At 42.7% G+C, this 26,011-nt stretch overlaps 1 protein-coding gene across 1 annotated transcript; it reads right to left on the reverse strand.

Annotated features, from left to right (window-relative positions):
- Positions 1-1,830: 1,830 nt before the first annotated feature.
- On the reverse strand, positions 1,831-15,878 carry DENR (density regulated re-initiation and release factor). The gene is made up of 8 exons (XM_044290361.1): positions 15,743-15,878; positions 13,006-13,121; positions 11,205-11,224; positions 9,290-9,374; positions 7,435-7,515; positions 5,950-6,066; positions 5,720-5,859; positions 1,831-2,088 (listed from the first exon to the last, which is right to left on the reverse strand). Exons 2-8 carry the CDS (start codon positions 13,109-13,111, stop codon positions 2,044-2,046), a joined length of 594 nt encoding a protein of 197 aa, XP_044146296.1. The 5' UTR covers positions 13,112-13,121; positions 15,743-15,878; the 3' UTR covers positions 1,831-2,043.
- Between the last annotated feature and the right edge of the window lie 10,133 nt (positions 15,879-26,011).

The raw sequence follows: 26,011 nt of genomic DNA on the forward strand, positions 1-26,011 counted from the left end.
ATTTTACAAAGCAAATAAAGTTGCGAATGTCATCCATTTTTTGCGGAACCATTGACTTTGTATTGTACCAGGATCCGATTTTAGCGGAAAAGAATAGGACAAGTTTTATATTTAAAGAGGACCTTTCATCAGAAAAAAGTATCTAAACTGACTATACCGACGTGTAGAGCGGCGCCCAGGGATCCCCCTGCACTTACTGTTATCCCCGGGCGCCGCTCTGTTCTCCAGTATGTTCCTAGTTAGGCTCCACCCAGGGGAACCTGCCAGCGTCTCTTTCTCCTATGCTGTAGCGCTGGCCAATCGCAGCGCTCAGCTCATAGCCAGGCTTGCGGAACAAAACAACGGAAACGGACAGCACACATTGTGCAAAAAGCGGAACAGATCAGGAAAGAAACAACGGACGTGTGAATGGACCCTTAATCGGATACTCTCAGCATTAAATAATGCTAGAAGCATAAGGTATCCTCTTGAATTAAACTGTATCATCGCCATCCTCAGGACTAAGATACAGTTGAACACTGCAGCAGGATTTTGTACTGCACTGTGGTATTAGGTTCTGCTGGAGCAGTATTTTGTGCTATACTGTGGTATTCAGCTCTGCTGGGCCATATTTCTGGCCCCGCCTACTTCGGTTGGCCGCCACCTATTACTATTGTCCTGCCTCCTGTCAATTTGAACCCACCTACAACATAGGGGAACTTTTTTTTTTTTTTTTTTTTTTTACAGGGCTACTTTAAGTTCCCAGCCCGTCCCTGAGCTCAGACAAGCTATGGTTAGTGTGGAAGCACATGAACCATGTGTCTGTAAGGAGACCATGCATTTTTAAATTTATTTTTTTACAGCATTTTTTTCGGCTGGAAAACTAGTGTGACCATATGTCCTCCATTTCCCAGACCCCCCCAAAAAATTGTCTTTATAAATTATCAAAAATGTTTGGAATTCTGAAGGGAGGACGGGTGCCACGAGGCAGGCACTGTAATCTGCTACAATGAGAGAGCTTAAGGACCTGTAATAATATCAGTGTCATGTGATCAGGAGGGGCCAGGTGGGGGCAGAGTTCAGCAGTGGAGAAGTGGTGAGCCTGAGAAAGCTTGGAAGTTGTAGTCCACTCTACTTATACTCTATGAATTGTTCTCCGATATACCATAACATGGACATGCTGAGCATTGTAGTTCTCTCCTCATACCTCCTCCTTGTAATGTCCTATGACACTGGCATACAGATTACAGTTTCCGTTCATTGCGTTGTATGGTCAAGCCACTTTCCTGGGTATGGTGTCCACCTTTTGGTGGTTATGACAGTGGTCACCCTATGGAAAACCCCTTTAAAATATCATGCTAGGGATACACAGCAATCACTGGCTGAAGTAGGTCATTTCTCTAGCCAGTGATTGGTTGAGTCACATTCCCGGCCATTGACTGCTCCAGAGCAAGAAGTGGTACCATTAGGATGGCAGCAATGGGAAATTGTCGATGGGAGGATCAAGAAATGCACCTCCAAAAACTTGATGTATTACATACCTCCTTGTATTTGTGTTTCTACTCTACAGAAGGGGCGCACATTTCTTTTTATCTGCTCCACACTACAATATCTGAATGTATCATATAGAAAGGACTATCCATTAGCCTACATACACACAGTCTATACACTGCCTAGTCTGCCGTGCGCTGGATACATGTGTTTGATTGAGACTAGGCTACTAGCAAAAGTTTATGGTTTTCCGGTTCCTCTCCACAGACCAAAAACATCTGATAAAGATGTTCTATGTTAGAAAATAATACAGAGCAGCAGATCATGACCCTGGCCCTCGACAATGAAGAGGCAAGCTACTAATGACCAAAACCATTTTTATTACTCTAAACACATATCATGCGCTTGCATGAGCGAACTGGTTACTTTAAGTTTTGCATTTAATAATAAAACCAAAAAGTAGCATCTACAGTGGTGTAACAAGGTGGTGCAGCTTGACCGAGGACACAAAGCGCTGAGAATCCTCTCTCACTTTGGCTATATAGTCTAGGACATTACAGGCACGATGTTCTGTTACTTCTTCACCTCTCCGAGATCATCAATGCTGTCATCATCAACCTGTCAGTGAGAGAGAGAGAGAGAGAGATTTACTGATAAGTTCCTTTTAGAAGGTCTTCTTGCCTCAAATGCTGACAAAAAATAAAAGATTGCACATGTAATAAACTTTAGAGATGATAGATGGATTGTGAGATCAGCTCTCAGGGATCAAAGACTGGTAACAGGAAAAGGATTAGAAAACCTTGCAGAATTTTTTATTTTCTCTGTAAGGATATGTCCACCCTCACAACAATTTTTTTTTTATTGTCTAAATAGATTAGTATTTGGTCAGTGGGTTCCGACAACCAGGATCCCCACCAATCAGCTGTTTGAGAAGGCAGTGGTGCTCACAGTAGAGCTGCAAATGGGGCTCAGCTGCGCCAAGGCTATGTGACCAATGAACATGATGGCACACGGCCTAGGCTAAGTTATGAGAAGGCTGTGGTGCTACTGCAATTGCCAATGCCTTCTCAAACAGGTAATCTGCAGGGTCCCGGGTGTCAAACCCCAACCAATCAGTATAAAAGTCCTGAAAAATCTCTTTAAAGAAGCACTCCCACAAATTTTTGTATTCTCTTACCAGAGAACGGACGGTACAGGATTTAAACTGTAGTGAATCATCTTACCAGTGACTATTTGTGAGTTATAACCTCCATTCTGATCCTCATATGACCAGCACTGTGACCCTCTAACACCTTACCTTATGTGTGGACAGGAAGTCAGTTTCTATATGTATTCCTATGGGAGTTCAATATCAGTCTCATAGGAATGAATAGAGAAGAAACTGACTTCCTGTCCTGTTTCAGTTGGAGGAGCAGAGTGCTGGTCACATGACACAGCTAAGGATTAGAAGGGAGGTTATAACTCACAAATAGTGTCACTGGTAAGATTACCTTCACTACAGATTACATTATGTGTCTTTCTAACAGGTCGGAGGATATTTTTTTTTGTTGGAGTGCTTCTTTAAAGGGTATGGACACCTTTGTGCACTACAAATCAATAAACCCATATCTAACCGTTATGCAGCACATAATAAAATTGCACTTATTTGTTTACTGGTATCAGCTTTCTTTCACATGCTCTCAGAAATTCTCTGACATGATTTTTGTCCAGTGCCATCATCTCCTGTGAGAATCTGCGGGCCGTGTTGATTTCACATGCACCAGCACAAGCTCTGCTGCTCGCCCCCACATCCTGTTACACAGCATAGCTAGCAGCCACTTACATATAGGCTGCTGGAACTACCAAGTAACTTAGTAGTAAGATTTAATTCCAATCCACAACATGGTGAGTCTTACAGTATGCTACAGCCTGTAATCAGCATTTATTTCTCTCTTTCCATTTTGTAGAAAGTCCACTATTTGTAGACACAATAGATATTTCTGCTGATAACGTTAGTGCAGATATCTACAGTCAGAACAATGGCGTTATTAGCAGGATATAGATCTCATTTACTGACAGCTCTCACATGGTCACAGCATGCTCTCTCTTCTGAATACAGTATTGTGTGCAGTCCGCACAGTGAGCGGTCACTTTTCCCATACAGATAAGTACAGTGTGACGACACACAATGATATGTACACATAGAAGTACACAGCAGGGGAGATTTATCAATACTGGGGTAAAGTAGAACTGGCTTAGTTGCCCATAGCAAACAGACTCCTTACAATTTACAACAAATCTGTGATAAATGAAAGGTGGAATCTAATTGGTTGCTATGGGAAACTAAGCCAGTTCTACTTTACTAATAAAATATAGTTAGATGCACAGGGTGGTTGGTACACCAAGAAGGGTGCTCTCAGTCTTGCAGCGTCACCCCGCTGCTAAAAAGGCAGGAAATATAAAAGAGATGACTGGGCACACCTGAGATATTTGGTAACTGATATTTATTATAATGGTTATACATAACATAAGGATGTACAATACGGCAATATAAGTTAGCGTGACTTCAACATTGTTGGGCAGCATTCAAAGTAAAAATAAAAATTCTGCGTATTTGTGGCCGAAATGAAGCTGGAGTGGGTCACTCACAGGTGATATTGTTGCCCAACAGCCTCATTCCAAACGCAATTTAAGCAGAAAAGTGGGATACATAACATCAAATAGCGGTAATTCAATAGCAATATTTTTGACAATTAAAAATGCAGTATAAATAATAGTAGGGATTCGTTTGACCTGTATAGGTCAAAAGTTCTGAGTGTCCAGATACAACAAGTTGCAGTCCCTCAGATATTGTTACCAACTTGAGGCAGCAGGATAATGTTGTATAGAAATTGCAATGTGCAAAGTTAAAAGTTGCAGTGTTCAAAGATAGAAGTTACTCCGTCACTGACCCAGCGGCGTCCCGCTTTCAGTCAGAGATCGATCCAGCAGTAAGGCAATAGTTAATTAGGGAACACTTACCGATTATCCTGCTGCCTCAAGTTGGTAATATCTGAGGGACTGCAACTTGTTGTATCTGGACACTCAGAACTTTTGACCTATACAGGTCAAACGAATCCCTACTATTATTTATACTGCATTTTTAATTGTCAAAAATATTGCTATTGAATTACCGCTATTTGATGTTATGTATCCCACTTTTCTGCTTAAATTGCGTTTGGAATGAGGCTGTTAGGCAACAATATCACCTGTGAGTGACCCACTCCAGCTTCATTTCGGCCACAAATACGCAGAATTTTAATTTTTACTTTGAATGCTGCCCAACAACGTTTAAGTCACGCTAACTTATATTGCCGTATTGTACATCCTTATGTTTGATTTGTGATTCATAACATTTTAACCATTATAATATATATCAGTTACCAAATATCTCAGGTGTGCCCAGTCATCTCTTTTATATTTACAGTTCTACTTTACACCAGTTTGATAAATGAGATAATTAGAATCTAAGAATTCCGTTATGGATTCTGCTACCATAGACCATAAGGGCCCATTCACACGTTCACAACTGTTTTGTGGCCCGCAAATTGCGTAACTGCAAAACACCGGCCATGTGCTTTCTGCATTTTGCAGACTGCTCATGGCCAGCACTATGATAGAAATGCCTATTCTTGTCTGTCGCTGCGGACAAGAATAGGACATGCTCCAATTTTTTTGCAGGGAAGTGCAACGGCAATTGAAAATGGGTCCACACCCCCTTCCGCAAAATTGAGGAAGAGATGCGGACCCTTTATGCGGACGTGTGAATGGACTCTTAGTTATGGTCGGTGGTAGCAGAATCCATAACGGAATTCTTACATAACCAGAACCTGATAATCCAAGCTTGAAAGACAAGGTCGCTTATCCCTAGTTGCGAACACAGGGGTGAAAAGTGTTTTTCTTTTCACTCCTTTTTTGTGAGTGCTGCCATTTTTTTAAAATTCTTACAGTATATTATCCTGGATTTGTTGCCGTATCCGGTAGAGGTAGTTGTGCATTGTGTGTGTGTGTGTGTGTAAAATATTAATATATATATTATATTACTCTTTTTGTGAGGCAAGGTAACTAAAACAATTGAACTTTTTTTATGACGGTTTCTGTCATAGGGGGTCAAAATAAAGTTCTATATGTCTTTGGCAATAATATTCTTTGATCCAGAATTTCTAACATTTAGGTGGACTTTTCATCAGTAAATCACAAGAGAGGAGATTACATTTTCGGTACAGGTTACCTCTGGCCACTTTTCCTGGATTACATCAATAATATCATCTGTGAAGTCTCCCTGAATAATAATTTCATCTTCTCCTGTCACTGAGGCACCGCAGGAGAATTTCTGAGCAAAGAATCTTTGTGCTTCCTTGAGATCAATTTCTGCAAATACAAATGATCACGGTCAATCAGCAAGACGTCCAAGAATCTGCATGAGACGCCGGATGCCAAACATGGGGTTCTCTAACTCACCAAATGTCGCTAGCCCGCATACCCTTGTTACGTATTTCTTCTTTGCCCTGGGGATTTTGGCTATTGTAACCTTTTGAGGTACAGTCTTTTTCTTCTGTTTAATCTGACCTCTTCCTCCTGCAAAAGTACAAATCACTAAATCAAATCTATACAATAAGAACGTGACCTAAAGCCATTCAATAGAATGGTGTGCCATTTTTATTACTTGTAATTATTCTTTGTATCAGTGTGTTTAATTACATTAGAAGGGGTGTTCCAGTAATAATTACAGTATATCAAGTGCCCGCGGCCTGCCCCCTGAAACAGAAGAATCATACTTGCCTGCAACACGCCGCTCTGGTCCTCCACCACCAACCACGCTGTCTCCATCCAGCTGGCTATGGGCATGGTCCCAAGCACTGCTCCAATGACTGGCTTCAGCGGTGGCATGCTTCTAGTGCCCACATCACCCCTGAGGTCAGTAATTGGCTAAAGCAGCCCATAGCCAGCCATATGTAAACAGTGCTAGGAGCAAGAGATGGAGACCAACATGGAGAACCAGATCGGCATGTAGCAGGAAAGTAGGAATCTTGAAACAGATCTCAACCCTGAAACAGATCTCACAGGCAGACCCAGAAACGCCAGTGTGAAAGTAGCCTTACCTGGACATTTTTGGGGTGGAGAGAGAACTTAGTCACTCCCCTGATAACTTCTGCACACTATACAGTACACTATAGCACACACACACACACACACACACACACACAGTGCCCACCAGAATGCTAAAACTTCACTACTGGAGGCTCACCGTCTAACAAAACTATAAGCTGAAGTCCTTGTTTTATTTTTTTTTGTCATCAACTTTTCGAAGAAACCTTTGCTGTATAATGGCCTAGATGTCTCAGAGGCTCTTCTGTGACTAACAAGTTGTGGGTCTTTCCTGCTTTACATTATTACTGGACAGAAATATCTGAGGTTTTTTTTGTCAGCCATGCTGGGTATTCCAGTTCTGGAAGAAGCCGCCAGATAGGCAAAACCCAGGGTCAGGTGTGAAGATTTAGCGTCCTACCTGTGATTTTATTTGACAAGCTTACGGACTCCCTTGGGAGTATATAGAATAAAGACTACTTCACTTGATCGTTGCTGGATGTTCTGCTCTACGTTTCTATTCTCCATTTACCTTTTGATGTGGAACTAGGAGCGTCCTAGATCTATCTGCACCACTGTGTAGTGGATGAGATGGGGACATCCAAGACCAAGGATTAAAGTAAAGTGCACCTAGAGACACTGGTGGGACATATTCTTAATATATTGTCATAAAGGTGGTGAGTAAGGCCCTGTGCACACTTAGACTATTTCCCAGCTTAGAAGGCTGAAGAGCTTTTTCACTTGGAGGATTCCAAGGGCATAGTGTGTATAATTCCAAGTGGAATTAAGTATTTTGACTTTTTTTTAACCGATGACAAAGAAAACATAGTTTTCCCAAATTAAAAATGTTTGCTATACCTCTTTTTTGTTTTTTCTTCTCCTCCTCTTCACCAATTGGACCTGACCCCTCACCGGCAATTTCCAGTTGAGGGGAGTTTCCTTTAAAAAAGAAATGACTATAATAAGTAACATGGACTTACGGTATATAAAAACGATAAATTCACAGAGAAAAAGAGGTACAGACTTTCACTTTTTTCACATTTTTTATGTTCAGGCCTGTACTACAATAAAATTAAAGTTTTCCACCATCATTCTGCACTCAATACATCATGATGACAATTAGGAGGTACGTTAAATTATTGAAAAGGAAAAACTAAAACCTTGCATTGACATAAGTATTCAGACCCTTTATTCAGCACCTCCGAGGGAATGATTCCACAAGGTTTGCACACCTCGATTTTGGGATTTTCTACCATTCTTCTCTGTAGATCCTCTCAAGCTTTGTCAAGTTGGATGGGGACAGTCAGTGGACAGTCATTTTCAGAGATGTTTGATTAGGTTCAAATCAGGACACTGACTGGGCCACTCAAGGACGTTCAGAGTTCTCACTAAGTCACTCAATTGTTATCTTGACTGTGTGCTCGTGCCTTGAGTGGCCTTGTGATATAGTAGGATTATTTTAAACATAATTAAATCTTGGATATACCTGGGTTGCAATATTTGGATAAAAGCTAGATGGGACGTCAAGTATCTAGACAAGGAATTCCTCCGTTTTGATTTTCCGCGCTGGAGTATACCAATTGCGTCCAGATGCATATTGTCATATTCCTATTGGCTCATTTGTATTTTAGGTTGTAGGGGTGAAACCCAGGGCTTGGCTAATAAAGAGAGAGTCTTCCGCTGTTTGGATTTGGAAGAGATGGAGAAAGACTCAAACACCATCATGAGTCATGTTTTCTCCTTTTACCTCTAGACTAAATTTTAATATCTGGAGTATTGCAGACAACTTGGTTAGATCCTCTTGTTTACGGATCATACATAAATTCTGCCATGACATTTGTTGGAAGGTGAACCTTCGGCCCCAGTCTGGATCAAGTTTTCATTAAGAAACATGGGCAGCAGGGGAGCTCAGTGGTTAGCACTGGTGCCTAGCAGCACTGGGGTCCTAGGTTCAAATCCGACCAAGGGCAACATCTGCATGGAGTTTGTATGTTATCCCCGTGGCTCCATGTTGTAGGTGGGTCCAAATGGGGCAACACCAGAAGGCAGGGCCAATATATGTAGGCAGGGACAACAGAAGTAGGCAAAGAGTTCGGGTGTGGGCAGTTACTTATGCTGGAAGAGGTGTCCTTGGGCTCTGGGAACCTTGGACACTCATTTGCATAACATGAAGTGGATTTTATCGCTAATGAAACAAAAAATTAAGACTACAGTAAAACATAAGGTATTTTATTGTACATGGCAGTAGTAACACTTTAATATGCTCAAACCAGGTGACAGATTCCCTTTAAGTCTGTGCAAAATTTTAGCTTTCCTTTTAAATATATTTGCAAAAAAAAATAATATCTAAAATTCAGTTTTCACTTTCTCTTAATGGAGTGCTAAGTGCAGATTGTTGTGGGGGGGAACTTGATTTATTTTAGCACAAGACCATAAGATAACAAAATATGAAAAAAAGTGATAGGGTCCGATGATTTTCCGAATGCATTGTAAGCCAGCCACAGACAACTGCAGTATATGCGAGTACAAGCAGGATCCTCTGTCCTCTATTTTGCAAAGCAAGGCAGCAAAACAGTGAGTAAAGGAGTATATAAAGGAATAGCACAGTACACATAAGGCAAAACAGTTTCCAACACCATTCTTTAGCTTCTCTAAGAGACCGATGGAGAAATAAATGGCATAAGATTGGGAACAATAAGCACATTTCACTTACCTAATGTAAGTTTAGCAAATTCGTTTGGGAAATTCTTCTCTAGCCATTGCCTGCACTTTGGCACATCAGGCATGTATTCACAGTACTGAAACAAAATACCGAAGTGTGAGTGAGAGGTAGCGAGGACAGACCCCATCTAATGGTACAGCATGTTCCTAATGGCACGTCACTATTTTTGAGTTACAATCAATATATATGTTTATACCGTATTTTTTGGGAATGTTCAATTGATCATTTTTAAAGTGGTTGTGCTATCAGAACAAACTCTTTCATTATTTCCTTTTGGGCATGTAAACATCTGATTAACCCCTTAAGTACCGGGCCCATTTTTTGTTTAGCATTTTTGTTTTTTTTCCTCCACACATTCCAATAGCCATAACTTTTTAAATTGTCTGTTCATATAGCCATATGAGGGCTTATTTTTTTGTCAGGATAAGTTGTATTTTTTTTAAAGGGCATCATTTAATTTACCACGTCTATTATTGGAAAATGGGAAAAAAAATATTTGTGGGGTTAATTAGAAAAATAAAAAAAACACGATTCTGACAACTTTTTTATATTTCCGCCCATAGAGCTGTAGGAGGGCTTGTTTTTTGCGGGACAAACTGTAGTTTGTATTGGTACCATTTTTGTAGTACCTACAACTTGTTGATCACTGTAATAAAAAATAATTGGGAGGGGGGGGGGGGAGTGACTAAAATAAATAGTAATTTGCATGTTATGCAGTTCACTGCACAGGAATTTTTTTGTATAATTTAATAGTTCAGACATTTTTGGACGCAACAATAACTGATATTTTATTATTTATTTTATTGTTAATATATTTTTATATGTAAAATTGGGAAAGGGGGGGGGTACTTTTTTTTTTTTAACTCTATATTTACTTACTATTAGCCGCCTTAGGGGACTAGAAGCTGTTTTTTATTTAATAACTATTAGCCCCCTTAGGGGGCTAGAATCTGGGATTGTTTTAGCCCTTGTGCTATTCACCCTAAGGACTCTTTCACACGAGTGGATGCCGTGCGTGGAATCCGCTGCGTGAAAGAGTGCCAAGCCGCGCTCCAGACAGCAGAGACATAAAGCATTAACATGATTGTTAATACTCCGTGCCTCGCTGCGATCTTTTTACAAAAATAAAATAAAAAATCACAGTGAGAAAGTTGTTACTGTGATTTTGTAGTAAAAAGATCAAAGAGAGGCACGGAGCATTATCGATCATGTTAATGCTCCGTGTCTCTACTGTCCGGAGCGGGGTTTGGCGTTCTTTAACGCAGCGGATTCCATCACGGCATCTGCTTGTGTGAAAGTGACCTAATAGAGATTTATTAGGGTGAATAGGATTCTGACACTGTCCCTGCTGAGCTGTGATAGATAGTATTCTATTTCCTGAACAACATTATGGGGGCAGCCATCTTGCCTGAGCTCTTCTTAACGGCATTTAGAAAGCATTAAGAAAATTGATTTACGGCAGCCTCATGGGCCATAGACACAATGGTCAGGGGGGGGACCTCACTGACTTCTACGAGAGAGTTTTCTAGGCATGATCAGTGACTGTGCAGGGTCATTGTATGAGGAAAGAATAGATAAGATTTGACCATCACTTAATGTGAATAGAGGATCCTGGCAGGATTAGAATGAGATAACGGCAGTAACTGTACAGACCAAGAAGTGGTGCCTATTATTAGGCTTAGTGGCCAATGCGAAGACAGCCTTTATGGTTATTATTTAAATATATATTGACATAGAAAATTAAACATATAAATGTGATTTAAACAATGTCATTTTCTGAGGACACATTCCCCTTAAGGGGTTTATAAAATATATTTTTTTTTATTAGGACCAAAAATAACAAGAGTAGCAGTCACCCTACATCTCCATGATAACTGCATTGTTTTATGAATGAAACAAATCTTACCTCTGTTGGCAGTGAACACACTGTAGGGGGGCAAGAGTTTACAGTGTTAGTATATGACGCCATTACACTTGTAGAACAAAGAACACATAATTAACAAAAAGAGCCATGGATAATATAGTAACATTTCTACGGGAGGTACAATATAGAACAAGCAGAAACTAGCAGCAGATACGCGGCCATACTGGTCAGATTTGATCACCAGTGGTAATGGATAGTACGCAGTCAATATTACAAAGTTGTTTACAGAGGTTGTCGGAGGTAATTGAAAGTGTGACCCATGAGAGGAAGGGCTCATGCACACAACTGGACTTGTGTGACATTCGCAGATCTATTGAGTTTAATGGGTTCACGGTCTTCGTTTTGCAGACCTATTCCATCTTTCTGCGGAATGGACATATGTGGAAAGCACACTGATGATCCCAGTGCTTCCCGCATCCATATGTCTGTTCTGCAAAAAGATGGAACATGTCCTATGCTTGGCCGCAAAAAGTGGACCACAGACCCATTGAAGTCAATGGATCCACGTAAAAAACTGCAAAATACATATGGTCATGTGCATGATGCCTAAATGTCATTGCATAATCCTCCTATACTCACCTGTTTCTTCCCGTCGCAGCTCCGGTCCTCAACCCAGTGTTTGTACACAAGACTACAGCCGTGACGCAGAGGTACATGGCACATGACTGTCGAAGCCCATCACCGACCTCAGTAGTCTCGTGCCACTTACCTCGGAGGCCGATGACTGGATGCAGCAGTCATGTTCCCTATACTTCTATGTCACCACTGCAGCCTTGCAAATAAGGTGACCTGAGCGGCAGCACCAGTGACGGTGGGGAAAAAACAGGTGAGTATAGGATGATTTTATACCATTTACTAGCATGGAACACATTTTCTATTAAAGGGCATCTGTCAGCAGATTTGTACCTATGAAGCTGGCTGACCTGTTACATGTACACTTGGCAGCTGAAGACATCTATGTTGGTCCCATGTTCATATGTGCCCGTATTGCTGAGAAATATGATCTTTTAATATATGCAAATGAGCCTCTAGGAGCAATGGGGGGCGTTGCCAGTACACCCAGAGGCTCTGCTCTCTCTGCAACTGCCACGCCCTCTGCACTTTGACAGGGCCCGGCAGTGTAAACATCATCAAGCCTGGTCCTGTCAAAGTGCAGAGGGCGCAGCAGTTGCAGAGTGAGCAGAGCCTCTAGGGGTATTGACAATTCCCCCATTGCTCCTAGAGGCTCATTTGCATATATGAAAACTGTCCTTTTTCCCAGCAATGCAGCAACATATCAGCATAGGACCAACACAGATGCCTTCAGCTGCCAAGTGCACATGTATCAGGTCAGCCAGCTTCATAGGTACAAATCTGCTGACAGATGCCCTTTAACACAAAACCAATACTGTAATTATAAATGTATCCACCAATTATATATTTGCGTCGGCTAATATTGGGAAAAGCAAGATTACAACTGATTTTACATTCTTCTATAGAAACAATATGGTCACGTTTACATATTGGAGTGTTTTCATAGGGTTTTTCTTTTGGCATGCATTTTATTTTTTTTTATTTTTTTCTTCAAAGCAAAAATCTACAGTATATGCACCAAATCTGCACGGCATGCCCCAAGATGCCGATAGTCAAGGCAAATTACAGCAGCAGAGAATGGCAAATCACAGAATTTATTCTACATGCTATTATAGATGTGAATCACAGTTTACACACTTCAAATGTTTAACATCATTACCTTTATGTCTTATTACACTTTCTAAACTAAAAGCTAGAAAGAAATACTTGCCTCCGCAGTAAAGTACTTTGAGTGGATAATCGCCATCGACTTTGGGAATTCGTACTTCTTTACAATCTTGGACTGGCTCTGAATTTTCAGTTGCTGTACTAGCCATCTCCAAGACCCTGGAAATAGATGTCAGGATTAGGGCCCATGCACACGACTGTATGAATAGGTCCGCCTCCGTTCCTCAATTTTGCGGAACAGGTGCAGACCCATTCATTTTAATGGGGCCGCAAAATAACAGCACACCTTGCGTCGCTCCGTTCCGTGGCCCATCAAAAAAAGATAGAGCATGTCCTAGTCTTGTCCACAATTGCGGACAAGAATAGGTATTTCTAGAATGCGCCGCCCGTTCTGTAAATTGCGGAACGCACACAGGCGGCATCAGTGTTTTGCGCAAAAACAGTGTGGTCGTCTGAATGAGCCCTTACAATGTTAAATTTGTGTTCACACAGAGCAATAGTGTGGGGCGTGTGTGGAAGGATATTCATTATATAAAATACAGATAAGGGCTCATTCAGACGGCCGTTTGCTGTCCGCATATATGCGGATCCGTTTTCTTTATGTCTGCAAAAAACGGATTGCATTCAGTTTTTTTGCTGATCCATAGACTTCAATAGGGCCATGTCCTGATTTTTACTGACAAGTATAGGACATGTTTCATTTTTTTGCTGAGCCGTGCAATGGAAGAAAAGGGCCCCATAGAACTGAATGGGACAGCATCTAATCCGCAAAAAACGGATCTGCATATATGCGGACAGCACACGGCCGTCTGAATGAGCCCTAACTATTATTCACATCATATTGCATATTAGTGAAAAGAATACAACTCTATCCCCATCACAAACAGCATGGGTTTTATTACCCCGAGGACTGGGGCCATTATTGTGTTTCCAATGACTGCCCCATTTACAAGTGCCAGTGAATATCCCACAAAAAAGTGGAGTGAGAGAATCTTTCACATGGCACATACCGTTTTTTGTGGGCAGCACATTGAGGAATGTGCTATAGACAATTGGTAAAAATAAATATGGGTAAAATAAAAATCTCAGTAAGGATCATTCATCCCCATACAGAGAGTGCGCCAGAAGCTGGGGTAAATGATGAATGAAATGTATGCCAGCTACGAACTGGCACAGATTTCAGTCTGGGACATGGGCTGCTGGGGAGGAGGCATTTAGTTTATGGCGAGGCTTGCACCTTGTCATAAATTAAGTGCCTCCTCTGGCGCTGCAGCTTCATCAAGACGAACACAGCACACGCCGGTCTTGATGAATCAGGGCTAGTGTTGAGCGAACTTGTGTTTTCAGATTGGCGTACAGGTTCAGGTTATTGGAGAAGCCCGTTATGGATTCCGCTACCACGGACCATAACGGAATTCTATGACGGCATGCACCATGGAAGCCTAGAAGAGTCATTCTGTATTGCATTCCGTGAAGTCTATGGCCAGCATAGACTTCTATTATGACAGAATGCCTCTTAAAGGCTTCCGTGGTGCATGTCGTCATAGAATTCCGTTATGGTCCATTGTAGTGGAATCCATAGCGGGCTTCTCCAATAACCCGAACCTGTACGCCAATCTGAAAACAAACACTAATGAGGGCCGTAGTGTTTCACTGGTGGCAAGCATAGGAAGCCTTGGGCCATGAGCTGCGGCTCTGACTGCCCATAGATGGACATTCCTATACTGTTTTTAGGGAGAAGGCTGACCATCAGCAGCAGGGGACACATCAGTTGGGGTCAGGGGAGCCATGGTCAGCCTGACACGTGAATCAGCCCTTATGCCTCCACAGAGGTATGTTGGTTGGCGATGCAGTGGATTCTGGCATGCATGGAAAGGAGAAACAGAATTTGTAACCCGTCAATGTCCTCACTTGCTGCCGATTGCAGTTATGATGGAATAGGGGCCAATTCCAAATTTTGATATGGGCCCCAGTTAGTCGTCACACCCTTGCTATCAGCCCTTCCCCCCATGCCCAGATCAGCCTAGCCCCAGCCTGCCAGACATCTTAAAATCAGACATGCCTGTGCAGCACGGCTGCCCTCATCCCTGATATTTTGTTGCCGGGATCCACTAACATTTATTTAAAGGGCAAGATCAGATTTTTGGGGCAGTAAAGGCCGTGTCTTGTACAGGGAATTTAATGGCTTCCGATCAGTGGCCTGGACCTGCACATTTATGGGATTAAATTAGATTTTATCCAAAATATCAATATAACAATACCAGGATCAAGATAAAGGGTCTGATTAGCAAATCAGTGCCCACAGCTGGCAAACCTACCAACATGTCACTGTCTGTGACACATTTGCCCGTAATCAGTGGTGCTATCTGGCAATCTTATGCCCATCAGAAGGCCTGGTACAGCACTTCACCCACAAGAGACAAAGACTTGCTGGAGCTGAGCAGGTTGTCACTGGAGCAGGGCATGGGTAGTCATATCTGGTACCCAGCTGTATAGGACCCTGTATATGGAGGGGGCGCCTGTCAGGGATGGCTGGGAGCTTTAGTGCTCCAACAGATGGCCGACATACGTCATGATACAGGTCTCTTGTGGATGCAGTGCTCTGCCAGGCCTTCTAATGGGCCTGGGATCCACAGAGGCCAATGCCAGGTGCTGAGTGTGGCCCTGACGTCGACCGCCGGGCCCTAAGATGCCCGAGACTCTGTCTGTAGCCTGTACATTAGTGGCAGCCATCACGGCCCGCTCGCCCCCCGCTCAGTAGAACACCCAGCGTCCATTACCCGAGCAGCGGTGCTCTGTGCTCCGGGGATCCCTTTCACATGCAGATCACAGCCCGGTCCCCACGCCGGGGAAGCTGTCCAATGCTGCTTCTCCCTGCGCTGCCTCCACTTCCGGCCCCGTGACCTGAGCCCTCCCCCAAGCAGATAGTGCACTTCCGGCACGTCGCGGGCGCCATATTAGTACACCCAAGTCCCCGTAGCTTTTATTGTATGTGGGGAATAGACTACATGTAATATGTCTCTAAACCCCCCAAGTGTGTCCTGTAGCTCGGTTTACTGCTGTATTGCAGAAATTGTGCATGGAAATGCAATAGGAAAGCAGTGACCAGCTCATAGGACAGACATTGCATTTTAAAGGGATTTTACCATCACATACATTGGGGGCATATCGCTAGGATATGCCCCCATTGTCTGATAGGTGCGGGTCCTACCTCTGGGACCTGCACCTACAACAAGAACCGAGCGGGGAAATGAATGGAGGGCGCACTGTTTATGTGTAGCCGCCCTCTATTCAATTCAATGGGGCCGCCGAAAATAGCCGATATTTCCGTCTATCCCATAGAAAATTAATGGGAGAAGGGCTGCGCTCCCATTCACTTGTATGGGAGCAGCGCTTGGTGGCTGGAGGGTCCATCAGCCACAGCTCTCCCCACTCCATTCTCCTTGTAGGTGCGGGTCCCAGAGGTGGGACACGCACCTATCAGACCTAGCGATATGCCCCCATTGTATGTGATGGGAATACCCACTTGTTAGGCTACTTTCACACTCACGTTTTAGGCGGATCCGTTACAATAATACAACCGCATGCATCCGTCATGAACTGATCCGTTTGTATTATCTGTAACATAGCCAAGATGGATCCGTCATGTACTCCATTGAAAGTAAATAGGAGACGGATCCGTTTTCTATTGTGACAGATTTTGTCTGTGAAAACGGATCCGTCCCTATTGACTTACATTGTGTGCCAGGACGGATCCGTTTGGCTCAGTTTCGTCAAGCGGACAGCAAAACGCTGCAGGCAGCATTTTGGTGTCCGACTCCAGAGCGGAACGTAGGCAAACTGATGCATTCTGAGCGGATCCTTTTCTATTCAGAATGCATTAGGGCAAAATTGATCCGTTTTGGACCGCTTGTGAGGGCCCTGAACGGATAACAAAACAGAAAGCCAAAACGCCAGTGTGAAAGTAGCCTTAGGCTGATGTCCTCCTGTGGTACAACTACACTGCAACATGTGTTGTGTCACATTTAGGTTAGGGCTACAGAGTCACGTGTCACAGAAAAGTCCTGTGCCATTTTTTTATAATGATAGTCAGTGGTGTCGCACTGCAACATGATGCAACTGAGACACAGTCGCAAAAAAACAACCGAGTTTCTGTCACGTCGCAGTATGTCACACGTCACAGTGCAACATGATTGACTATCATTAATGTTACCGTGTTGTCCTTGCCTTAGTCCTAGGGCAGCGGTTTGGAAGACACATAGCAGCCCTCTCAGATTGTCCAAGAGTCCCCATCAATAAAACATTTCCCCAGTGCAGAACCTTTATCATTGTGACCTTGGGAAATGGAGATAAGTGGCTGTCATGCACACCTGGCTCTGCTCATCCCCAAGGGAAAAAAGGATTAGGCATGATTTAAATACACTGGGGGAGATTTATCAAACTGGTGTAAAGAAGAACTGGCTTAGTTGCCTATAGAAACCAATCAGATTCCACCTTTTATTTTTAAAAGGAGCTCTAAAAACATGAAACAGGGAATCTGATTGGTTCTTATGGGCAGCTAAACCAGTTTGATAAATCTCCCCCACTATGCCCAAATCCTGTTTTCTCCAATGTAAGGATATGTTAACACGAGAAAAATCTGCCATGTAAACAACAGTGGAGTATCGGGAAGCTGATCTGTCTCTGTGAGCAGCGTGTTTTTGGCAGTGGAAAAGTTAGCTACTTTGGCCCTTTCCTATTGACTTCAGTGGGGAACACAGCTAAAATTTCATTCAAAGAAATAAAATGCTGCTTCTGAATTGGATTTGAAATCACCAGCAGCAAAAAAGCCACTCTGTGTGAAGATGGCGTTTTCCCCATTGAAGTCAATGGGAAGCAGTTGGCATTTTGATTGCAGTTTACACTGCAGGAATCACCGTTTTCTGTGACGGAATCTGCGGTCATCGGCGAGAGCTGAACTGCCCTGGTACTCAGATTGTCAGCAGATTCTGTCATATTTGTGGCCTCTGCCAGCATTGTAAACATGTTCACAGTCAGTTTATATAATACCCAGGGGCATAGCTATATTGGAAGCAGGGGAAGGAAGCGGCTGTTATGGCGCCTTAACTCAGAAGGGTCCCTGCCCGGGAGGAGGACTGAAAGAGCCCAAGAGCTCAGGACCCCTCTCAACAGTATTATACAATGACATTATATACAGCAACAGTATATACAGTGACATGACATACAGTATATACAGTACATATAGGAAATGGACAGAGCAACGGCCTGGCCTGGTTTGAGAGAGCTATTTGGACTAGCGGCAGGAGTCAGGGTTGCATGAAGTGGAGTGTTGGGGAAGAACGGGCCCTGTTAAAAAATTTGCTGTTGGTTTCAGTCAGTTCTAATTATGCCACTGATTAAACCGATACTGGGCATTAGCCTTGTATCCAAATAAGTTACCCAGGGGCCTTCACCAACATTGACCAAGCAATGACTATTCATGGAGGCACTCTGAATGGCGCTATTAATAGGGGCACATTTGGATGACGTATATAGTTGACGGCCTCCACAGAATGGCAGCAATGCCCATATAATGGTTGCCACCCACAAGAACCCCATCATAGTGAGAGCTACATGGTCTTTTTATTGGCAATCAGCTTTGCGGCTCAGTTAATGAGAGCCATATTACCCCCCAAGACACCCCTATTTCTGTCCTAATAACTGTCCTAATAACTGCAGAAACTACAGTGCCCCAATAACATTGACTACTATAGTGTCCCCATAACAGTGACGACTACAGTTCCTCTAGTACAGGGACGGGCAAACTGCGGCTCTCCAGCTGTTGTAAAACTACAAATCCCATCATGCCCTGCTGTAGGCTGATAGCTGTAGACAGACTGGGCATACTGGGAGTTGTAGTTTTACAACAGCTGAAGAGCCGCAGTTTGCCCATCCCTGCTCTAGTATACTGACAGCCTCAACACTACTGTGATAGCAGCAGTACCCCTATAACACAGACAAAATGCCCCTTAAAAATGACAATGTGTTCAGCACAGGATGCTTATGTTTCTAGCAAGAGAGTTCAGTCACTGACCTATCAAGTGGGTTGTCCAGATGTTGGTGCTGCCTGAAGTGACCTTTTACTATCACATATTAATATTATAACAGGCCAGGCTATGGAGAGCTAATGACTCCTCAGGACATTGGGTAAATATTGAGAAAGCAGCTGAGAACTCTATTCCCTTATATGTCACAATTTGGCTTATTATACCAAGCCAGAGGCGCGCCTACTGACCTGTCGGTGCAGGTCTGTTGTCGTAGAAATGCATTTTATTCTCTAAGTGTATTATACCTTTTAGGCTTCCTGACTACTATTAAAAGTAATACTTTATGAGATTGAGGATACTGAGATTGCGAACTGGCTTGCATCAGGTATGAATTCAATTGTGAATATTTGGTTGAAGAACCCCTTAAAGGGTATCTTTCAGCAGAATTGTACCTATGAAACTGGCTGACCTGTTGCATTTGCCCTTGGAAGCTGAAGGCATCTGTGTTGGTCCCATGTACATACAGGGAGTGCAGAATTATTAGGCAAATGAGTATTTTGACCACATCATCCTCTTTATGCATGTTGTCTTACTCCAAGCTGTATAGGCTCGAAAGCCTACTACCAATTAAGCATATTAGGTGATGTGCATCTCTGTAATGAGAAGGGGTGTGGTCTAATGACATCAACACCCTATATCAGGTGTGCATAATTATTAGGCAACTTCCTTTCCTTTGGCAAAATGGGTCAAAAGAAGGACTTGACAGGCTCAGAAAAGTCAAAAATAGTGAGATATCTTGCAGAGGGATGCAGCACTCTTAAAATTGCAAAGCTTCTGAAGCGTGATCATCGAACAATCAAGCGTTTCATTCAAAATAGTCAACAGGGTCGCAAGAAGCGTGTGGAAAAACCAAGGCGCAAAATAACTGCCCATGAACTGAGAAAAGTCAAGCGTGCAGCTGCCAAGATGCCACTTGCCACCAGTTTGGCCATATTTCAGAGCTGCAACATCACTGGAGTGCCCAAAAGCACAAGGTGTGCAATACTCAGAGACATGGCCAAGGTAAGAAAGGCTGAAATACGACCACCACTGAACAAGACACACAAGCTGAAACGTCAAGACTGGGCCAAGAAATATCTCAAGACTGATTTTTCTAAGGTTTTATGGACTGATGAAATGAGAGTGAGTCTTGATGGGCCAGATGGATGGGCCCGTGGCTGGATTGGTAAAGGGCAGAGAGCCCCAGTCCGACTCAGACGCCAGCAAGGTGGAGGTGGAGTACTGGTTTGGGCTGGTATCATCAAAGATGAGCTTGTGGGGCCTTTTCGGGTTGAGGATGGAGTCAAGCTCAACTCCCAGTACTACTGCCAGTTTCTGGAAGACACCTTCTTCAAGCAGTGGTACAGGAAGAAGTCTGCATCCTTCAAGAAAAACATGATTTTCATGCAGGACAATGCTCCATCACACGCGTCCAAGTACTCCACAGTGTGGCTGGCAAGAAAGGGTATAAAAGAAGAAAATCTAATGACATGGCCTCCTTGTTCACCTGATCTGAACCCCATTGAGAACCTGTGGTCCATCATCAAATGTGAGATTTACAAGGAGGGAAAACAGTACACCTCTCTGAACAGTGTCTGGGAGGCTGTGGTTGCTGCTGCACGCAATGTTGATGGTGAACAGATCAAAACACTGACAGAATCCATGGATGGCAGGCTTTTGAGTGTCCTTGCAAAGAAAGGTGGCTATATTGGTCACTGATTTGTTTTTGTTTTGTTTTTGAATGTCAGAAATGTATATTTGTGAATGTTGAGATGTTATATTGGTTTCACTGGTAAAAATAAATAATTGAAATGGGTATATATTTGTTTTTTGTTAAGTTGCCTAATAATTATGCACAGTAATGGTCACCTGCACACACAGATATCCCCCTAAAATAGCTAAAATTAAAACGAACTAAAAACTACTTCCAAAAATATTCAGCTTTGATATTAATGAGTTTTTTGGGTTCATTGAGAACATGGTTGTTGTTCAATAATAAAATTAATCCTCAAAAATACAACTTGCCTAATAATTCTGCACTCCCTGTATGTGCTCACCTGCTGAGAAAAATAATGTTTTTATATATGCAAATGAGCCTCTAAGAGCAACGGGGGCGTTGTCATTACTCCTAGAGGCTCTGCTCTTTGCAACTGCCGCCCCCTCTGGACTTTGACAGGGCCAGGTGTGATGACGTTTACACTGTCTTGTCCTGTGAATCAAATTTCAGAGGGTGGAGCAGTCACTGAGGGAACTGAGCCTCTAGGTGTAACAGCAACGCCCCTGTTGCTCCTAGAGGCTCATTTTTATATATTAAAACATCACTTTTCTCAGCAATGCAGGCACATATGAGCATAAGACCAACACTAGGGACACAACAATAGGTAGAAATCTGCTGACAGATGCCCTTAGACATTCCTAGCTATCCATTCTAAATTTCAGGTATCACAGAGGGATTTTTGTAAATATCTTAAAATTCTGCATTTTATTAATCAGCTTGCTCTTATCTTAAGGCCTCATGCACGCGACCGTTGTGTGTTTTGCGGTCCGCAAATTGCGGATCCGCAAAACACGGATGGCGTCCGTGTGCGTTACGCAATTTGCAGAATGGCACAGACAGCCATTGATATAACTGCCTATTCTTGTCTGCAAAACAGACAAGAATAGGACAGGTTATATATTTTTTGCGGACCATGGAACGGAGCAATGGATGCCGACAGCACACGGAGTGCTGTTGTCACGGCTGTGTCATGGTCTGGTATTATGGACCATGACACTTTTGCCGTGCATGCTTGTTGCTGGTGGCAACATGTTGTTTTTGCATGTTTTGACACTTCCCCTTTAAGTTGTGTGTCCCTTCCCATCCTGGTGTGCACGGGGTTAAGGTGTGTTTGCTAGGTGTGGTGGGTGTGACCTCAGGCCTCCTTATATGTTGGGGTGGTGTAACCTGAGGTCAGTTTTGATTTTGTTTGTCAGTCTGTGTCCCTGGCTGTATGTTTTAGTCTGTGTGAGCCACCCTTATTTGTTATATTGTTGCCCTTGCTCTGTCTGTGTGTCCCCTCCGGCGTGTTTCTGTTCTCCCTCTCCCACCTGGTGTATGTTGTCATGGTGTGGGCCTTGTTTGGAGGTTATTGTGTTGTGGTGTGTTTCCTTCGAAAGGGGGTTGCTTTCCCTGGAGGGGTTTAAGCAAACATCTAAACAGTGCATTTCCGGTTCATCTCATCGGCGACAGGTAAGTTCTGGTAACCTAGGTTGTCTGTTGCCTTTTGTTACTTACCTGCCGTTCGGCTGTGAACCCTGTCTAGTTGGTGGCTACCTGCTGGGCTTCTGGAGACACCATGCATCCATTGTGTAGGATAAATGGGTGGTCTCTGCCCTGTCTTCAGGCTTAGGGCATAGCAGGGATACCTAGGGTTCTAGGTTGGTGAGCCTGAGCCCCCTTACCTTCTGGGGCGGCTTATGCATTAGGAGTTTAGGGAGATCTTAAGGGTCGCGTTAGGAGGTGACCTGCTCCTTGTTCCCTGCTATCCGGCGTAGCAGTGACTGATATTGTCCGGTGGGGGGTTTCCCCCACTCCCCGCCGTGACAGCTGTCTGCATCTTTTGTGGCCCCATTGAAGTGAATGGGTCTGCATCCAAGCCGCAAAAACTGCGGCTCGAATGCGGACCAAAACAACGGTCGTGTGCATGAGGCCTAAGTCTACTTTTGAACTGGCCTTTTAGAATTTGTCTAAAACAACTAAAGAGATCTTTAAATTGTATACTGCTATTTATGATACTCTAATAACTAACAAACCGTCTTGTCTTGAGCATCGGGAGATCTCAGTCTAGATGTGCCTCACATTTGAAGAAGCCAAGAAAATTGCTATATTCCTGGTATTGACGCCCGGCTGTTATCTGTCATCTGACATTTGTTGGAGATGTTCTAATCCTAAAAGGAGTTGTGCAAGTTTTTTTTATTGATGACCTATAATCAGGTTATGTCATCAATATCAGATAGGCGGGGATCCGACACCCAGCCCCCCCCACCAGGGTGTTGGATCCCCACCAATCTGATATTGATGACCTATTTCAAAAAGAGACCTACTGAAGGTAGGTGTAAATGTCCAGTCCAATGATATGGTATCCAGGAAATAAATACGGTATCCAGGAATTAAACAAGAGATGAGTACCTTCTTTTGAAAGAATTGATTCCAATTAGTGATTGGGGGAGTGGTCTTGAGCGTTATTCCTTGACACCTGGTAACATTTGTACTGGATTTTCAAAAAGAGGAATAGGATCCAAATATGGTGTCTGTGACACATATAGGTATAAGATACAACGATAAAATGGATATCATATATCCTATAAATAAATAAATAAATAGAGGGCAAATACGGTATGAGTAAAAATGGTATAAGAAAAATTATGCAAAAATATGAAAAAATTAGGGAATATGATAAATAAATAAAAATAAATGAATAATCAAAAGTTAAAAATTACGTGTCTGCAGATATCATTTTGAAGACAAACAGAAGTAGTCTGCCTGAAAGCAGTAGGGATCAATAGTAGTTTTAGTTAAATATTTTAATTTATCAGATATTGATAAATACTAAAATTAAGGTAAAATACAGTGTGGTACAAGGATGGTCTCAGACTACAGGTTTGGCTAAGAAAAGAGTGTTAGGAGTGTTGAGAGTGTTGATGGGGAAGAGAGGGGAGGGGCCCACCAGGGAGGAGGGGTCGGAGTGCCATTTCCGCATTGTATCGAACGCAAATATTTTTCTGGATTCGGACCTAGACATGGCTGCTATATGGTTGCTACCTCTCCAATGGCGTGTAATTCTCTCTAGGGCTATAAAGGTAAGTGATGACGGGTCACAGTTATGTTGTTCCTTATAGTGTCTAGAGACGGAGTGCAGCTCATAACCCTTTTTGATGTTTGATACGTGTTCTGATATTCTCGTTTTGAATAATCTCTTTGTACGCCCTATGTACTGTTTACGACAGAGGCATTGTAAGACATAAATTACATTACTGGAATGTCACGAAAGATGTTCCCGGATCTGGTGTTTGTATGTGCTAATAATCGCATTCACCGTGGTTGTTTTTCTAGGGAAATAGGAAATTTGTGATCTTGCAATTGTTGCATTTGCCGCACCTAAAAAAGCCCTGCAGTGATAGCCAGCTTGAGTTGGGTTTAATCGTGTTTCTTTTTGTTGTTGGTGCTAGTCGTAGGCCTAGATTAGGTGCTTTGGTGTAGGTGATCTGTGGTTTGCCAGGTAGTGACTGAACAATAATTTTATCTCTCATGATATAATGCCAATGTTTGTAAATAATAGTCTCTAGTTTCTTATAGTGGGCATTGAATGGTAAAATGATTCTGAGGGTTTCTCCTTTCTAATCATGTTTGTAGTAGTTCGATCTGTTTCACCAAAGAACGTTTTTCTATCCATTGACCTTACTTTATCCAGGTTTCTATCTATTGTTGTTATTGGGTAATCTTTGGCTAGGAATTGTTTAGATTTCCTGCCTCTATTTCGAACTGACTGTCTATCGGGCAATTTCTCTTGAGACATCTAAACTGACTGGTCGGGATGTTTAATAACCACCTTGGTAGGTGACAACTCAAATGTAAGATGAAATTGTTTTTCATCACCGGTTTTTGATATGTGCTGCAGTGTAGTTTGTTTTCTGTTGTTTTAATCACTAGGTCCAGGAATTCCACTTGTGTTTGACTTATATTGGCTGTAAGTGTTATATTCCTATCATTTACATTGATGCTTTCTAAAAATTCATCCAATTTGTCCCTCGTGTCGCTCCAGATAAAAACAATATCATCTATATATCTCCGCCACAGTACCAGGCTCGTCCCCAGCAGCGGGGTGATGTAGTCACGTTCCCATTGGGCCATGAAAATATTGGCGTAGCTGGGGGAGAACCTGGTACCCATGGCAGTACTGCGTTGCTGTCGATAGAATACTGAGTCAAACATAAAATAATTGTGAGTCAGAATAAAAAGTACCCCTTCTATTAAAAAATCAATTTGATCCCTGTGCAAAGTCTGATAGTGGTTCAATTGTTCCCTCAGAGCAGCAGTGCCATGATTGTGATCGACGATAGTATAAAGCGAATTTACATCCATAGTGCCTAATAGCCAATGGCTTTGATATTCTACCTGTTCTAATGTTCTCACTATGTCTGTTGTATCTTTAATATAGGATGGTATTCGTTCATCCCTAATATTGATGTCAGGGAACATTTTAAACTGCATAGAGATCTGGACATCAGGTTTGGTTCTATGATGAAGATAATTTGTGAGAACTACAAACATATCTACTCTGCTTGCTGTATTTTTGTTGCATTATTTTATACAGATGTAATATTTTATCATATGAGTTTAAAGGCTGTATAATGTGGAATTATGATTTCAGATACGTTTATAACATAGAATGATTGGACAACTGAAGTATGAAAACTGAGGCTAGTGCTAGAGAAGTCATGCTGATCAGCTGTTTGAAGAGGGCACGACACTCCAATGAGCACTGCTGCCTCCTCACAGCATACAGCATAGCAAGCACAGTGCCGTGCATTGTATAGCGGGTGTGCCAGGAGTTAGATCCCCCAGTGATATGATATTGAGGACCTATCCTGGTCATCAATATCTGATTGGTGGGTGTCCGACACCCAGCACCCTCCTCTGATCAGTTTCTAAGACAAAGTGCAAGGTGATGAACAGGAAGCAGTGCTCACATGGAGCACCGCCTTCTCTTCAAACAGCGGATCAGCAGGTCTGCTGGGTGTCGGACCACCACTGATCAGATATTGATGACCAGTGCTGAGGATAGGTCATCAATAGGATTACCAATACACACTGACAACCAAAAGGGAACGGTACAATCTTCTTAGCTGATTTATGATCAGATCAAATAAAAGTCCAGCTGGATATAAGTAAGCATATCATTAATTCAGAAGAGGTGAGAGCGAGTGGCTTTCTAAAGCATCTGT

This window comes from Bufo gargarizans, chromosome 1, assembly GCF_014858855.1.
Source record: "Bufo gargarizans isolate SCDJY-AF-19 chromosome 1, ASM1485885v1, whole genome shotgun sequence".
Classification (NCBI taxonomy): Eukaryota; Metazoa; Chordata; class Amphibia; order Anura; family Bufonidae; genus Bufo; species Bufo gargarizans.